At 33.9% G+C, this 18,819-nt stretch overlaps 1 protein-coding gene across 2 annotated transcripts; it reads right to left on the bottom strand.

Moving 5' to 3' along the window:
• Positions 1-5,215: 5,215 nt before the first annotated feature.
• Positions 5,216-9,567, bottom strand: LOC145160736 (uncharacterized). Of its 2 annotated transcripts, none has more exons than XM_079080039.1 (14): positions 9,449-9,567; positions 7,849-7,971; positions 7,649-7,760; positions 7,445-7,567; positions 7,264-7,368; positions 7,105-7,188; positions 6,916-7,031; positions 6,725-6,826; positions 6,519-6,632; positions 6,385-6,441; positions 6,216-6,282; positions 6,082-6,135; positions 5,927-6,001; positions 5,216-5,809 (listed from the first exon to the last, which is right to left on the bottom strand). In XM_079080039.1, the coding sequence occupies exons 2-14, from the start codon at positions 7,866-7,868 to the stop codon at positions 5,681-5,683; spliced, it is 1,158 nt and encodes a 385-aa protein (XP_078936165.1). In that variant the 5' UTR covers positions 7,869-7,971; positions 9,449-9,567; the 3' UTR covers positions 5,216-5,680. The 2 variants fall into 2 exon arrangements, with proteins under 2 accessions (XP_078936165.1, XP_078936166.1); XM_079080040.1 differs by having other exon boundaries at positions 7,849-7,960; positions 9,449-9,551.
• Between the last annotated feature and the right edge of the window lie 9,252 nt (positions 9,568-18,819).

Below are 18,819 nucleotides of genomic sequence, written 5' to 3'. Positions count from 1 at the left end.
CCACATCTCGGATAGAACTTTAACCCTCCATTTATGCTTGTGCATGATGGGTTGGACCTGTTTGGCGATTTTCTCAAGGAATCTCCTAGCCTCATCTCCTCCAACCTTCCTCTTCAACGTTCTGATCTCCCAAACCTTGTGAAGATCATTAACGTTCATCTTAAATCAAACACTAAATCCGAAATCTGAAAGTGTGCCTGATATTCAAATAATTTCGAATCCGATCGTGTAAAGAGAATTGAATCAAATAGGCTTCCATAATGAGGAACCGAAAAGGGTTCAAAATCAAAACACCCCCCAGGCCCTAGTCCCTAGTCCCAAAACCCCTTTGTCATTCCCTCCTAGGGGTGAAACTGGAGCGAAAATAGATGCCCCAAACATTCATATGATAAAGACAAAATGTAATCAAACCCAAACTCAGTGGAATGTAATCGACAACTGTAATCGAAAAAGGCAAAATGTAGTCTTAGTTACTCAGTTGTACCACAAAATCGATGAAGATTGAGATGATTGAAACTTCAGAGAGGGAAAATGGGGTTTTAATTAACCGGGAAAGCAGGTCGGCAGTCGGCACTCGGCAGACGGAGACGAGGAAGACGACTGGAGACGGTGAAGACAACCAGAGACGATGATTCGGTGAAGACGGACAGGCAATCGAGTATCGACGGACGACGAATGTCACGAAGCTTATGAGTGATGTGTTGATGTCGAGAAATCGGGATTTTGATCTTGGCTCTTGGGAGAAGTCAATTGGAAAACTGAAACCCTAAAATTATCATCTATAAATATACGTGATTAATATCAAATTACCATATTATAGGATATTATTTGTGGAAACTAATTATCAAATTACCTATTTACCCTTATTTATTTATTTTAATTATTTATTTTTATTTTAAATTTTGATTGACCCACATTTATGCATACAATAACATAACAATTACTTTAAATACATGAACCTAGCTCTCTCTCTCTCTCTCTCTCTATATATATATATATATATATATATATATATATATATATATATGATTCTTTTTAGGGGACATTGACATAAAAAAAATCCATTTAAATTTTCAAAAAGAAATACGGTTTTACCTACATCACTCTTTACTTTTTAGTGCGTTAAAACCGAAACTTTGCAAGTTTTTTTCTACTTTTGTTTTTATTATTTGTTATCACAAGTTTACAAATTATCATAAAATACAATTTGCCAAAAATAAAAAAAAATAATAATAATAATAACAACCCTTAAGTTTACAATCTTGTACATTTTTACCATAATTATGTTTTTTAGATTTTATGTATTTGTAAAATTATGTGAAAATACATATTTTCATATAAACATGTTTTTGATTGATATATTTTTAAATACGTAAAAATACGTCTTTATACTTCTAAAAATATATTAATATTTATAAAAAAACTATATTTATATTTCTAAAAATACATATTGATACTTCTAAAAAATATATCTATACTTCTAAATATATATAAAAAATACACATTTACACTTCTAAACAAACATATTTATACTTTAAAAACATAGTTTTACCCGTTTAAACCAAATAAATAGGTAAAAAAAATTGTAATTTAAGAAATAACATTTAAAAAAATATAGATCCGATGTTTAATTAAATACTTTTTCATGTATAAATAGGTTTTTTTGTATTAATATGTATAATATGGGAAAAAACATAAGGTAAAAACCTAAAAGAATTATAAAATTAGGGGTTTTTTTACGAATCTTTTTTAATGTTAACCTAAAACCTATGATAACAGATAACAAAAGCAAAAGTAGGAAAAAAATTGCAAAGTTTTGGTTTTATCGCACAAAAAACTTATGTTATATAGGATAAAATTCTATTTTGAAAAACTTAAGAATTTTTGTGTCAATATACTTTATTTTAGATAACTAATTTAGTAAGTAATGGTTTCTCTTATTAAGTTATAAACGTATAACATAAACCATTGGATTTTGATTCTAAAAGCGTCTAAAATAAAATCGAGTACAAATAGTTGTGTTTAATTACAATTTGCCCTTTTGTTTTAAAAAGAAGCATGCCGACAATCAATATTATCGAATATCATATGGTAATGCTTTTACTAAAATAGTGAATGTCTTAAACATTGTTTAAATGATATTGTATATTTTCGATCAAAATTGTTGGTACAAATCATGTTAAAGTGATGCAGAATTACATATTTGCCCACAACAAATGTTCCTATTTTATTTTATATTTTAATTCGTTTCACAAAAGTTATAAAATTTAAGACATAGTTTAGAAAAGTCGCTAGACAATTAAAAATATATATATAAATTACGTTTAAATGTTAACTTAATCAACACTATTGATTTGTTGAGTTAATCAATGCTATTGATTTCTGTAATGATAATTGTATTCAAACAAACATCTCATTACTCACTAAAATAACGATATAAAATTATGTAACTTTTCAACATAAAAACTTATTATTTCTTATATAAAAATTGATTAATTTCTTATACATTTAGCATATAACATGAAACAATAATCGTATCAAAGATTTTCTCAAGACATAAATGATTAATTTCTTATACATTTAGCATATAACATGAAACAATAATCGTATCAAATATTTTCTCAAGACATAAATGTCTTAATGCACAAGATATAACTGTTTAAACAACAAAATCAGCTATTATATACAAATACTTCTGCATGTATGCTTCGAGAGCATGCAAGAAGGTGAGATGAGGACTTCTTAATAGTTACTAAAAAGGAAAGAAAAAGAAAAACTTTGATTAGAAGCATCCGTTGTGTATCAGTCTTTTTTCTTAAATCCTCCAATATTCTATAAAAGGATAGTTTTCATTAAATAAGTAGTCATAATTAATCGAGAAGATGATATCATATATAAATTTAGAAAAATAAAAAATAAAACTCAAGGAAGAAGCAAGAGTTGTTATTAAAAAATAGTTGCATATCTCTTATTTGTTTGGTGGAATGAAGGCATCTTGAATGCTACTCCAAACAGCTTGGCTTGGGACTTGGGACTCACCAACCTAATTTTCTTACTTATAATTTAATTAATAAGTTATATTTTCACATAATTGATGTAACCCTCTTAACACCCATTTAATTTCCATTAAACCCCTCCAAAATATAAAATTTCATTTAGTTTTTTCAGAAAAAAAAATATATAAATAAAAATAAGAGGTTAAACAAGGTCAAACGATACGATTTTAGGATGGTTGTGTGTTAGAAAATGATTTTCTTGTTATTTTAATTTTTAAATGTCAACAAGAGAAGTAAAGAACATGCTAGAAGTGAATGTACTTCTCCAACTAACGGTATGTGTATATAAATATTGTCGCTAATGAAAGTAATATAAGTTTTTAGGTATTTCTACAAGAGCTGTTGGTTCATTTATAATAAAAAGTCAAATACAATTATTCAGGTAAACATATTTACAAACTATTAATCATCGTAATTATAGTTTCATCATGAACCGGTCATTTTTTTGTGAAATAAAACAAATTTGTCGATTACCAGTTTATCACATAACAAGCGAATTAAAAAAATTATATTGTTTTTTTCACCAAAGATATAATATTTAAGGAAAATTTTCACAAAAGCTATTTTTTCAGCATTTTATTCAAAAAAACTTTTTTTTTCTCATAAAAAATATTTATCTTTAAAAGGTTTATCGATTTGAACAGTGTTATCATTAAATAATAAAAATAATTAAATAATGACATCTTCCCAGTTAGAGTTCATATATACAAGCATTACAAGACCCCAACTATTGTTTAGTTCATACGACCTCCTTATATTTTTATTTAGTACATGTGAATTTGGTTATATAAATAGAAACTCAATGTTGATGGTTCTCTTGTTCACTACAAAGCTCGTTAAGTTGCAAACGATAAGTGTTGGAGTCTATGTATTGACTGTGATGAGACCTTCAGCTTAGTTGTCTTAGTTGTTAAACAGACTTCTATTTGTAGTTTACTAAGTCTTACGGTCTCATATCATTGGCCGATTCACCAGCTTTACGTGAAGAATATCTTTTTTCGCATTCACCTTCAGGAAACTATGTTTATGAATCAACAATTGTGTTTTCATGATTCGGGATTTCCTAATTATGTATGTCACTTGTAGCGCCTGATATATGGCCTCTCAAACAAGCCCATCATGCATAGTATCAATGTTTTGCATAATTTGTTATGTGTATCGACTTTTAGCATATTCACTCAGATTCCTCTATTTATCTTCAGGCTAGAGTACTATATACTCTAGCATATATTCTCCTTTACTGACTTTCTCGTGATGGCATCATCACTCACCTTATTAATGCACATTATTTCATCCCTCAGTGACTGATTTGGGTTAACTTATTCTTTTCGTTGGGATTTTGAATACCAATAGCAACAACGCTTTGTTCCTCATCCAACAAAAGTATGTCATCGAGATTCTTGAGCGCACGAACATGCTCAACTACAAATCATGTCACACCTCGTGGTATATAGTCCAAATTGGATGAAACTTGCAAACTTGTTGCGGATATCCATCTTTATAGAATCTTCATGGTGCACTTCAATATCTTTCGTTCGCATCACATGTTCACCAAATATGCCCTTTTATACACGACCCATGTAAGACATACTTCAGTGCACTAAAACACATACACATACTATGATACATTCAAGGTACCCTCGATAACAGATAACAATATCACATCTCCCTCACAACCGATCTTACCACCTATTTAGACACAAATTTGCAGGGTGCCCACTCACGGTGGGCCACGTTTGGTGTAATAACCTACTTTTCCATTCAAATAATGTTACGTTGGTATTCATGCTCTGGTGTTTGAGTCGAACATCAAGGAGTGACCAATGTTGTTGCATAAACTTGTTGAGTTAAATATCTTTGTGAATTCCACTTGTCACCTTTTTAAAGCAACATCAACAACCTGACATTGATATTTAGATTACATTTTTGTATCCTCCCTTGAATTCCTAACACGTCGGTGTCGGTATCTTCACTAAAGAACTACCTATATCTCTGTTGCACACGTTTCAGTCATAACCTTTGGACCATTACTTCCAATAAAGCTATAGAAGGATGTCAGTGTATTTATCGAGTATGTATTTATATTTTTATTAATATGAGAAATATGTTTCATGTGAAAAACAATATTTTACAGTAAAACATTCACATTTCTCTAGATCTTTGCACAATATCAACAGATATACTTAATCATAGTATTACTTACAACCCGAGTCAAAACATCAGCAGGTCATTTTACAACAAATTCGATGAATTTATGATATTGCTCGACAAATAAGCAATACTTAAAGGACAAGACGTACAATATTATACAAAAGGGTCACCAAAGGTGAAAATGAACTATATGGTTACATGCAGAAAGAAAAACATAACGTATGTCAAACGAAAACAAAAACAAAACACTCTGCGAAATCTAAAGCTTGGTATCGTAAAACTATGCACAAAAGCTCACATTTTGTGGTTATAGGCTAGGGCTAAGGTACAAAGTATGGATCCCTATGGTAAACACACAAAAGCCACCTCAACTCATAAACCGGGCTTCAATATGCATATAAAAAAACGCCAATAAAAGGGGATCAGGACGTACGTACGTGTGTGTGTGTGTGTGTGTATGCAGCAAGATGATTTTAGTCTCTTCCAGTCTGTTTGAAGTAAGCTTTATCTGCATTTGCAAGTCGATCTTGGAACAATGCCCATTCACTTCTGCACCTATCTCTTACCCCCTTCCATGGAGCTTCACCATTCTCAGACTTACCCTGAATCAATACCATACCAATTACCAAAACAACATTCTACTTTGATAAAACCATCCAATTATACCATTCTACTTTTGTTTCCATGAACAAAATATAATAATATGAGGTTGGTCTCACCTGGCTCCCGAGTGAGGGGACGACTTGATGAATGATCCACTGTGAATCAACTACCCCGATTTTTTCGTGTGCAGGCTGTCACATCAAAACATTTTTTTTTTTAAGATTTTTAAATTGAAGTTAATATGATATGAAAATGGAAATGATTGACTAACCTTTACACATCGTCGAAGTGCAAAATCCAAACCCCATCCGTGCACCAAATCATTCTGTAACAACATTATAAAAAACCAATATTACCATTATTGTTAATATGTTAAATCCCTATATATTTTTTATATATCTTTACCTGAATCATATGCCACACGCACCTCCAAGCTTCCCGAGAGAATACAGGAGCCATAATCTCTACAAATCTGAAAGAAAAAAAAAATTATAATTAATAAGTCATACCAAGTGTGTGTGTGTGTGTGTGTGAGAGAGAGAGAGAGAGAGAGAGAGAGAGAGAGAGAGATTACGCTGCACATGGAGGCAAATGGGGATCACTGCACCACCCCGGTTTCTCTTCTGTATCCCTGTTGACCAATAAATTAGAAGGTATTTCAAGAAAATTATATCAATTTAATAAATAAATAAATAAATCATAACCTACTTGTGAACTTCTTTGTCGCCTCTCCTCTTTGTCATTTGCCAAGTTAATCCATTATTGGGTTCAAGACCAGGTTGGGAAATATCCAAACCGTGTTTCTTCACTAAATGGATATACCTAAAGTAGGATGCAAAAAATGAATATTTCATTTATAATTTACAACTTATGGAAATGAAGAATTTGTGAAGAACAGAGAAAGAGATAAGTACTTGTCGGCATTGAAGTGTTCAACACCAAGATCTTCATCCCAAATGAAAATATACTCATATGCTGCTACAATATCCGGATGCAAAAACCTCTTTGCATACCACCTATTAAAAGAGTTATTAAATATAGGAACAACAATGTCATAACCATGAAAAAAATAATGAACTTGATATATATATATATATATATATACCATTTGGTTTGTTTCTTTACACTAATATGTATTGCCTGCTTTGACCACTCGTATTGATCCCACTCTGTAACTAGACCATCATAGTGAAAAAGCAAGATTTGGAAGTCCCCAGAAAACTACAAATGTTCATCAACAGACCTTAGTATCTTCAAATAACATCAGAATTAACAAAACACAAATGAATGGAACCTTTTTTATTGATTTGTCAATATTATCCCTCTGACCCCAACCAACAGTGAAAGTTACCAAATACTTTGGCTTCTTTTTCAAATCCTAAAAAGTCAAACACTTTGTAACTCAAACACATTCCACTATATATAATTTCATGGAACACATCTAAACACATACCTCACTAGGTTCACCCCATAATCTTCTCAGATATAAGTCAGTTTCTGGGACTACAATTCCAGGAGGCAATGACTCAGCACCACGGGGGTTTGATGGAACATAGATCTGGAGCCAAAGAGGAATAAGTCAACAAAAGTGTTTGACTATTAAATATTAATCATTATTTTTCAAAAAAATATACCTTGGGAGTTGCAGGTGTATTACCAGAACCAAGATTTTCAGGGAAGCTGCGTTCAAGAGATTTAGATTGATCTTCACGCATTGTCACATCAAATGGTGAATAAATGCTTGAAGGTATGATAACCTGCAAGAATTCACAATAAATGAAAGAGAAGTTTTGTTTTTTTGTAGTAAAAGTATGTAATATCCAAGATTTGGAAGCTACCTTGGTTAGAGAAACAGATGGAAAAGAAACCCCAATGAAATATCCAAACACAACTCCCATGATTGTAGTTATTATTAATTTTGCACTACCATTTGATTTCTTGAAAACACCACTGGATCAAAAAATAAAAAAAATGATCAACAAATATCATACAAGTCAACAAGTGTCACCCAACATTCAGCTAAAATATTTCAACTAACCTGCGATACATGCTTTTCATTGTGTTAAAAGTGCCCAAGGTTAATCTTTAAGAAATTTACAAGCAATTCCTTATGGGCTTATAGCATCCTCCAGTAGACAACAGTGTATTTTCTTTAAAATATCTGAAAACCATTGTTAGAAACAAGTGTGTAGTTTATAAGAGAAATAGCCTAGAGCATAGATACAATTAGTCACACTACTTATCTGGAATATTATCAGTGATATTAAAATATATCATGATACATTGCAAAAAAATTATATTGATGTGTTTCGGGATAATCAAAAGAACACCAAAATAATACATATTAGATTAAAAACATGCATTGATTATTGTTTTTGCAAAAAACATATGAATTAAGATTTACAATAAAATTCCAAATTCACGAAAATACTAGTTTTCCAAATTGTAGAAATTTGATAGTGGCTATGTAAAAAAAATTAAATTCATCATTATAGAACTTGTTGGACTTGGTATTATATTATTATTAGCAGTATTTATTGAGTTAGAAAATCAGCTACATATGCTATCTTCGATGGCGTAACATACCTGAGAATGTTGACTAAATTAGCTAAAGAAAAAATGTGTTTATATATTTGATTATTGACTTGATCCTTAGATTAAAAGGATATCTCTCGTTTCCATTTTTAATATTCTTATAACAGATTGAGTACAATTCATTCTTTCTCTGGTTTCGGAAAGATAATTAGTTCATCACAATTTGGTAGGGTGGGCCAGACTATTGCTCTTTCCTATTGCCTATTTGCTATAAAGAGTTGGTGAACAAATCAGCCCGAATTGGAAGTTTTCATTGATCATCATACATGATCCTAACATAGAGAAAGTCACAGTTGTACAAGAAGAAGTTGATTCACCATCTATCAAATTTATCACTACTCATGGGCATGATCCATTATATCCTTCTATTTATTACTACTTCAAGAAAATCATCCCTACGAAGAGATTCAATCACAAAGATCTAAAAAATAACTAACTCCATAAACAGTTTTCTCTCTATAGTTTCAAGTAGAGCTCCTCTTCTTCAATATATGACCACAATTTTTCAAAGACAACTTTCACAATGACGAAATTCTATTAATAGGTGGTCGCTAATTTCTCACAGAACTTCTAAAGAACCTATCGCTTCTAATGCGGAAATTTATTCAGCAGAAATCACGCCAATCAACGGCGTTTCTTTCGCATAAAAAAAATCCACCTTGCCGGTAACGCTACTAAACCATTGATCTGCATTGAGAGATATCTCAACAGCATCCACGTCAAAATTGAAACACTTGAAGTGAAAAATTAAGATCCAAGTTTAAATCACAGTGATCCAAACTTGCCGAAGCGCGAAAACATACTACTAAATGAAAAAAATACATAACAGACGGTAAATCGTAACTGCAAGCATAATACAAATCTAGAATAAACCCTAAGCACATCGTTTTAGGAGGTGCGACGGAGATCGATCATATGAAATGAGCAAGCGGAACATGTATGCAACTTAATCAAACACGAAACTGTGTACAGATGTGTAGCATAGTGATGCCAAATTGCAAATGATGGAATTTACACAGAAATTAGGGTTCGCAGATGCTTACAGTTTTAGGTGACGAGAGAGAAATGTTGTTTTCCGGTTCCTGAGACATCGGTATGAATTCTCGGAGAAGATTTTTTTATTGCGGCCAAAAATTATTTCTTTTTTCAAAAAACAAAAAGAATAATTAACATGTTACCATCTCATTTTCATATTCAAATTCACAGTGTTTTTCTTTATTCTTTTATCACAACAACATGCTCACCAAATAACTACACATTTTGTTTTGTTTGTATTTGATATTTAACAAATAAATCATCCTTTAAAATAATAAGAAAATGATCATCGGTTATTGGTCAAATTACGAAACCGTTGCCTAGGTGCAATATACATTTTCAGTGAAAATATTGTAAGATGCAACCTTAGAGTACAAAATTCCAAAATGTTACGAAATCTTCATATTTACATTTATTAAAGAAGGTGAAGTGATACACCACATCAGACAATCGATTAAACGGATGCCTAAGCTATTAAGATACAAATGATACGAACGGACTGACCAGGTGTCACCCATAGGGATGTTGAGGGGTAGAGCCAAAAAATTTTAATAAAAGAGGATTAAAAGAGATCGATTTTAGAGTAAGGGATGTTTAAAATGGACGGTGAATTTTAAGTATAATGAATTTTAGCTTACTAAAGAAGGTGGGGGCGAGAGTAGGGGGCTCAACACCGTTTGTTCTCATACTAGCTCCAACATTGACGGCATAGCCATCGGGCAGAAGCAAATTGATGCTGTTTTCCAACATACTAACTTTTCAAATCATTTTTAAGTTACTTTTTGGACCACATTTGTGTCTTTAATCGAAGAAAATAAAGTTTTATTTATTTATTTTAGGTTTAAAATTTATATTTTGTTATATTTGTTTTTTATTTTTATTAAAATAAGTTTTTTTATTTTAGGGATCTCGTTAGGGTGAGCATACTACAAAATACAAACAACTCTAGCCATCATTTAGTTATTTACTGAGTTGTTATTATGAGTTTATAATTGAGTTTGGTAACCTAACAAAAAAAATAAGAGACGACATCATTTGGTATCAGACCTAAGATAACACGAGATAATCCACTATAGTGAAAACCTTGTGTAACCATAACATGTCGCAACATTAGGAAGATGATGATGATGTGTCATACACTTGAGACCCACATGATATTGAAATTAGTATTTTGAAACGTGACACTGAAAACCCACATGATATTTAAAATTGGTATGTTAAAACAAAGAGCATGCAAAACAACTGCAAAGACGAAGACGCAAAATCCAATGGGATCCAACCACCAACAAATTATATCAAATAACATTATCTTAATTATCACTATTGTGATGATCCCCCACACACCACATGTATGGAGATTAAGAAACAATTAAATGATCTATGTAATAGTATCATACCAATAAATGTCTCTTTGATTCGGCTCATCCCTACAATGTGTGTTGCAATTTAAATGATAGTTCCATAAATAGATGACTAGCTCCAGATTTGGAGATCCAATGGGTGAATATGTAATGTGTATATTTCTTAGAGATTTTGATTCTTATTTGTTACACTTAGGTATTGTAAAGAATATTAAACTTTGACCTATAGGGAAGGTATGATTTTATTAATGAAGAACAAAAAGATTATATAAAAATAGCGTAATTGAATAATAAAATAAGACAAAACTACAAAAATGATCTATGTTGTTTGCCAAATGTTATAAACTTAGTCTATGCTAATTCATTTTGATGCAAATGGTCATTGTGGTTTGCAAAACTTGCACGGATGACCAATTTTACTAACTTCGTCCATATTCAGTTGTTAGGCCATATTGCGTGCCTCCCACGTGGGGGTATTTTGGTCTTTTCAAGTATAGCGGCGACTAAATTCATGATGTTTGGTAAACCACAACGATCATTTTTGTAATTTTTTAAAAAGATAATAAATGAAGGGGGAAAGACTCAAACTTGTGACATCCACCCTTCCTTAGGTGAGTTGTGCCTTAACCAACGAAGTTGACTTGGTTTTTTATTTCCTAGAACTCATTTATATAAGAACAAATTACTGAGATCGTCTCTGGTCTGGTCAAATTTGCATATTCAGTCCCTAACTTTTGTTTTGCATTCAGACCGTCCTCATAGTATGATTTTGTTGTGTATTTCGTCCCTCCCCAATATGAAAAGACTATATTACCCTTTGTATTCTTTTTTTCATTTATTATTATTTTCTTTATTATTTATTAATTAATGAAAAATGATTAAGTGATGTATAGACATGTGGGACCCACTCATACTCCCACTTGCACCACAACCACCACAAACCACCGACAACCACCATAGGCCACGGAAAACCATCATCAGCCACTGAAAACCACCATCCGCCACCCGTAACCACCACCGAGCGATTCCAACATCACTACCATCCACCGATTTTGGCTCTAATACATATCACATAATCGATTTCATTAAGTCACACCCCAATATCAAATCCCGAAAATTAAACTTGAACACAGAAATCAAAACCAGAACAAGATCAAATTCTGAAATAAAAAACCTAACCAAAGTCAAATACCAATATCCCAAAATCATAACCTAAACTAAAATGAAAACCATATATGGAATCAAAACCCAAAAGCAAAACCTAACCTGAAATCGACGATGAAAGAAAAAACTGATGAAATCCCAAAAATCAAATACGGTTTTCCAGATGAATGGGGGTAAATGGGAACGACACTCAGTGAAGGAGATGGTGGTGGTTGGAGGATTTGGGCGGACACGATGCTCCACCTGTGACAAAGTAGTAAGAACCGTCGCCGCCACTCCTACCCTTGAGAGAACCGATGGCGGCGGCCACTTGCACCATGTCACATGGACGATTTTACAAATCTATTCAGGTAGATGGCGAAGAAGGAAGAGCGAGGATGGAGCAGATGGGGGCGGAAAGATGAAGATAAGGGATTGATGATGCAGATCGATGATGTCTGGTGGTGGTGGTTTCTTGGTGTCTTCCTGTGACGTTTCTTAGTGGTTTCCTGGTGACGCTTCGTCGGTGGTTGTGGCTTCCGGTGAGAAATAAGAGGACGGGAATGAGAGAGTATTGTGAGGCAACTGAGGGAGATGAGTGATGACGGGGGAGGGGGAAGAGATAATGGAGTGAGGGACCCACATTTTTTATTTTTAATAATAATCTTTAAAAGGTTAATATTATAAAAATCGAAAATAAATCAAAAAAGAAATGACCAAGGGTAATATAGTCTTTTCATGTCTGTGAGGGACGAAAAACGCAACCAAATAAAGCAATAGGGACGACCCGAGTGCAAAACAAAAGTTATGGACCAAACATGCAAATTTAATCAAGCCATAGAGACGATTTCAGTAATTTGTTCTTTATATAATAACAAAATTGTTAAAACATAAATAATAAAAAAATTACAAAAAAATATTTTTACATAAAACTTTTTTAATAAAAGTTAGGGAGAAGAAAACATACATGTCACCACATCAGGTGCGGCACACGCCTCCTCAGCGGTCAGCTGGAAGGCTCGGCTCCTCACTGCCGGAGCATCTGTCTTGCCATGTCGGCCATCCGTAATCGGCAGGGTCGTTGGAGCTGCTGCTGTCAATCTAGGGCAGTTGGCCTTTTTATGAACCTTCTGATTGCAATGGAAGCAAATCAGGTATGATGTCTGAAAGGTGGGGGTAGGGGCAGTACAATCCCTGCCAAAATGCCCAGTCTCACCGCACTTATAGCAGCCTGATCCCCCAGTCCGGCAAACTCCCTCATGTGACCTGCCGCATTTCCCACAGCAGCTCCGGCCCTGCTGGCCCTTCGACCTAGAGTCGACTCCCTTGGGTTTCTTCCCTGAAACCCCATTACCCTGCTCAGTCTCCGCTTTCCTCTTCCGGATGTGCTCAATGTCAATCTCCCTCTCCCTCGCAATCATGTCATCCAATATCGGGCATGTCGAGTAGCTGACATGTTTCCGAATGTCAGTCCTCAACATGTCGTGATAGTGGGTCTTCCACATCTCCTCATCCCCTGCATACTGAGGTACCAATAAGGCCCTCTCCTTTAACTTGGCGGTAATCTCTGTCACCGACTCAGTCGTCTGCCTCATATCAATAAACTCCCTAGCCAGCTGCTGAAGCTCCATAACCGACGCAAACTCAGCCCTAAACCTAGTCACAAAGTCTGACCAAGTCATAGCCTCAACGGATGGGGCTCCCAAAGAATCACTGACCGCCTCCCACCAATCTCGAGCTCGGTCCCTCAAACAACCTGCAGCATACCGGACCTTCGACCCCTCAGGGAATAAGCTCGTCAACTGAGCAAACTCTATGTCTGCAATCCACCTCCTGGCAACAATGGGGTCCTTCACCCCGTGGAAGTCTGGCGCACCACATCCCCTGAAGTCCTTGAATGAGAGTGTGTTTGTCCCCGAATGAGTGGCAGCCATGTCACTCCGAAATGCCCTAAGGCGATCCTCCATCAACTCGATAATCCCTTCCTTGATCGACCCGAAATCATCGGGGTCGACTCAAGGATGCTTCTCGTGATCTCGGAAGAAATGAACTCACGTAGTCCTTCATCGACTGGCTCGACACCTGATCCTGACCCTGAACCTCCCCCTCCATGTCGCGTAATCACCACCATTTTGAAACAAAACACATAATCGTCAGGGTCATACATAACCTCGAGAGGTCCCACACATTCTACAAGTTCCCTAGTTCTATCTCAGCCCTCCTTGACTCGAGTACGGATCCTCTGCTTTCAGTAGTACGGGTCCATACTACCTTCCACATCTATCCGTACGTTCCTCAAGGATTGCCTTGACTTCACCAAGTCCCTTCTACTACTACTGCTCTTTGTATTAATTTCATCCTAGGCTTACCCTAGGGTAACTCTCCGACCTACTCTCCGCCATCAACTGCATAAGGAATCATTGCTACCTTTACCTAACTAGCTTGCGAATACCATTACATATCACTAAGACCTTCCTTAACTGATTGTCCTCGGTGTTGGTATCAGCTCTCCTCAAACTCCTACACATAACAACCTTCCTTAATTACCATTGCATACTCGTAACCCTTTCAAGGGTCAACTCAGGTCAAAGTCAAAGTCAACGCCCTAGTCAAAGTCATCATCCTAGCTGACTCAACTCGCCGAGTTGACCCTTCAACTCGTCGAGTTCCATAATTCAGAGAAACTCGAATTCTCGATCGGACTCGTCGAGCTACCCTCTAACTCGCCGAGTTTCTCCTTATGACAAAATTGGGACTTTCCACTTAAACTCGTCGAGTCCTTCCTTGGAATCGTCGAGTTCTCCTTCATACGGGTCGAAACATTTGCCCATTGACTCGTCGAGTTCATCCTTGAACTCGTCGAGTCCTTCATAACAGTTGGGACATTGTCTTGAACTCACCGAGTTCATCATGGAACTCGTCGAGTTCTTGATCTTCAAGTCCATATTCACGTCCATCTTGTTGAGTCCTCTTCTAGACTCAACCAGATTGCTTAGAAACAGAAAAGGTTGGGGAACCATGACCCGACTCGTCGAGTCCTATGAACGAATTGCCGAGTCCCCCAAAGTCCAAGTCCATACAGTCGATTTCAGTCGGGCTTATTGCATCCAAAGCATAGATCTGGCCTCCTAGGGTCGATATAACACGTAAAGTTACAAACTTTACGTGCATGCATGGGTGTTATGATGCTAAAACACCAAAACTAAGCCATAAAGGAGTCCTAATTCATGGGATATGGCCATAGCTCAATAAAGGTGGCAACTTTGAGCTTCCTGAGATCAAATGTTCCCAGATCTGAAGTCATCACTCTCATATTCATTCAAATCCCGAATGTGACTAAGAAATGTCCCAAAAATGACAAGATGCAAGCCCTAAAGAAAATCTAAGTGATGGAAAGCCAAGGTTGAAGCTTTTTACCTCAAACAAGCTGGAAATGCAACCAAGACTCTGGATTTACTGCCTCCTCCTTGGACTTCCAAGTCTTTCCTTCCTTCTCCAAGCTTCAAATCACTAAAACGGCACAAAAAGCTCAAGAACACTCACAAGCTGATTAGTGTTTCGAGAATAGGGTCCGAGGGTGATGGAGGCTGGAGTGGAGGCCATATAATTTGTTTAAATAGGGTGCAAACCCTAAAATTTAGGGTTTAATTCAAACAGATCTACTCGTCGAGTTGGGGCTTCCGACTCGTCGAGTAGACTCTTCCACCCGCGTCCAAGATTCGCCTCCTACTCAACGAGTTTGGGGCCTCAACTCGTCGAGTCCCAGTATAAAAATGCAAAAACTCATATTTAGAATACGTACCGGGAACCAGGTGTTACATGAAATCATTTTTTCATTTTAATTCATAAAAAGTCAAGTGAAACTATGAACGTCAAACTTAACTGAGTTTCAAAGTATCAAGTCACTAAAGAGTGAAGTCGACAAAATTTGAATATAAATTTCATAGTAGCTTGACGTGGGAAAGTGAATACGAGTTGGAAAGAAAGTCATCGATGACAATTGACATGTCTTAAACAACGAAGACGGGTGCAATGACAACTTTGGGGTGAATGTCAAGTCAAGAAAAGTGATCTTGTAAGTTTTGATGAAAAACATTGAAGATATTCAAATCTATTTTTCTGTGATATATTCCTTCTAATCGAGCGACCTAACGGCATTGAGACTGACTGAGTTTACATTGTTGATGATTTTAGTGTTATCAACAAATTTTAGTGTACCTATTATTAATATTGAGATATATTTAGTTCTATTTACTCATTGAGACTGGAGGTGCGGGTTGCACACTCGGAGTGATAAATATGAAGTCATGAATATGGTGTTCCGGGGGTAGCACCACTGGATACGGGGTTCCAAGGGGCAGAGCCTCTGGCGATGGTTCTGCTAACCGGTCAGCGGACGAGGTCAAGGGGCAACTCCCCGAAGCCTAAACATATTTCTATATCAGGAATGGCTCAAACCATGCATTTTCGACCAAAAATAAGGCGTGACATTATGATGATTTCATAAGGTAGTTATTCCTTATAACTAACCCTTTTTTGGCGTCAAAATACATATAACATCCATTAACCAACTTATAATTGATTTCTTACATCTATATGAAGATGATAAGTGTTCCAAAATCGGGTTGATCACATCCATTCGAAAATCATACTTATGATTCTCTCTATCTCATCAAGAACACAAAACAAAAAGGTATTATTCTGTGTTTCGAATTTTTAAGTGACCTGACTTCTAAATTGATTCTCTTGGATTATCCCAAATCAGATTTCGTGATACCCTAGACATAATGGTCGAAATCACAGATTTTTGAAAATGCTTACAATCACGATCCTAGAAATTATTCAAGTAAATATTGATATTCTAAATACCCTAAAATCTAACATACATTTGATTTTTTTAAGTGAATGTAATATTTTGATTAGTTTGCACATTTTTAAGAAAACTTGACACATAATTTTGGGCACTATAGATAAGTTGTTACTTGTTAGCTAGTCAAACTGTTAGTTTCCATGAGTTTCCTCGGTTATTGAGTATTGTCTATGTTGTTTGTTAATTCAAAATCAACTTCGCATTTGTCATTGATTGCACTGGACTATAAAAAATGACACACCTAAGATCGAAACAATATGTATCTAAAATAGGAAAACCTAATGTAGGTGATAAATACTGTTAGATTGAAAAAGAAAATGTTAAAGAGAAAATAACACAAAAATCACTATGTTTATGCCAAAAATTTTAATTTGACACTGTATTTTTTTATCTCAAATTTGACACTGTATTTTTCATTTTGTTACAATTCTGATCATTTGATTGTTAAACTGGTTGTCTGCTGACATGACATGATGACGTGTCAATTTTGATGATGTGGCATACTAACGTGTCAAAATTGATATTTTTTCACAAAAGACATTAAGTTTTAACTTTTTTTTTCAAATTTGACACTAAGTTTTTTTTTTCAATTTTAACACTCCATTTTTTGTTCCAAATTGAACATTATTTTTTCCAATTTTGTACAATATTGATCATTTTCCATTTAAAACTATATATATATATATATATATATATATATATATATATATATATATATATATATATATATATATATATATATATATATAGTAGGTGTAAGACCCATGTATTACATGGGTTCATTTTAAAGAAAAAAATATAAAATTCTAAACATTTGAGAAGTTTGAATTTATAAGAAAAAACATAGAAAAATATTGAATTATTAATATTAAATTGTTTGTTTTTCTTTTAAATCAAACAAATAATTTAGATAAATAAACAAAGGAACTAATGAAATTTTAATTTAGAAATTTGAAATTAGAAGAAAGTCAATTAATGAAATTGATATACATTTGTTATTACATTTATTGCAATTATTACATTTAAATATCATGTGAAAATTAATAAAATGAAAAAAAACCACAAAATGTCATGTGAAAAAAAAATTAATCGAAAATAACCACAAAATGACATGTGGTCAAATCAATGAGAGTGTGACATGTGACAAAAAGCTCTTTATTTATTAGGGATGACATATTTAAAAACCATATTTTTGTATAAATACAAGATTTTTTACATTCAAATCATAATGTTATGTATAAATATGTATTAGTTATATTATAATCATATTTTACATTAAATACACAACTTTAAAATGAGTTTGGAGATGTGGAGTGCACAATCAGATAAACTAATTTGATATCGGAAACACGAGGGTCCGATGCTCACTTTAATTACCAAGCGGCCGTTCGTTGTATATATTTATAATGTTTGGTTCTTGCATATATACATCTTCTTCATTTAACATCACAATAGTGCATGAAAAATACGGTTATGATATAATTAATACATAACATTATGGTTTAAATGTAAAAACTTTGTATTTATACAAAATATGAGTTTTAAATGAAGAAAATATATTTATACGGTTTCAAATGTGAAAAAAAAAATATTTATACAGTTTCAAATTGAACACAATAATGGAGTGTTACGTCATCAAAGCTGAAAAAAATTGAAAAAAATGATGATAAATTTTAAACACAAAAACTAAGTGTCAAAATTGAAAATAAAATGAAAAGTTAGTGTCAAAGTTGAAAAAAGTAAAAACTTAGTGTCTTTTGTAATATATATTTTTTTTTCAGTTTTGACATGTCATCATGTCATATCAACATGTCACGTCATCATGACGCATCAGCAGACAACCGGTTTGACCAGTCAAGTTGTCAGAATTGTAACAAATTGAAAAACACAATGTCAAATTTAAGACAAAAAAACACAATGTCAAATTAGAATTTTGGTATAAACTTAATGACTTTTGTGTTATTATTTCAATATTAAATTAGATGGTTTTGTTGGATTATGTTGA

This window comes from Lactuca virosa, chromosome 2 (genome assembly GCF_052849685.1).
Source record: "Lactuca virosa cultivar CGN04683 chromosome 2, Lactuca_virosa_CGN04683_v6, whole genome shotgun sequence".
Lineage (NCBI taxonomy): Eukaryota > Viridiplantae > Streptophyta > Magnoliopsida > Asterales > Asteraceae > Lactuca > Lactuca virosa.
The sequence above is the reverse complement of the archived record's forward strand: the minus strand, read 5'-3'. Positions and strand labels throughout refer to the sequence as shown.

Excerpts from the sequence above, each read along its gene's own strand:
- LOC145160736 (XM_079080039.1), bottom strand. The coding sequence starts at position 7,868 with ATGAAAAGCATGTATCGCAG. Across the intron at positions 6,827-6,915 it reads GTAAAGAAACAAACCAAATG|GTGGTATGCAAAGAGGTTTT; the intron begins GTATATATATAT and ends CTCTTTTAATAG. Across the intron at positions 6,002-6,081 it reads CACTTCGACGATGTGTAAAG|CCTGCACACGAAAAAATCGG; the intron begins GTTAGTCAATCA and ends TTGATGTGACAG.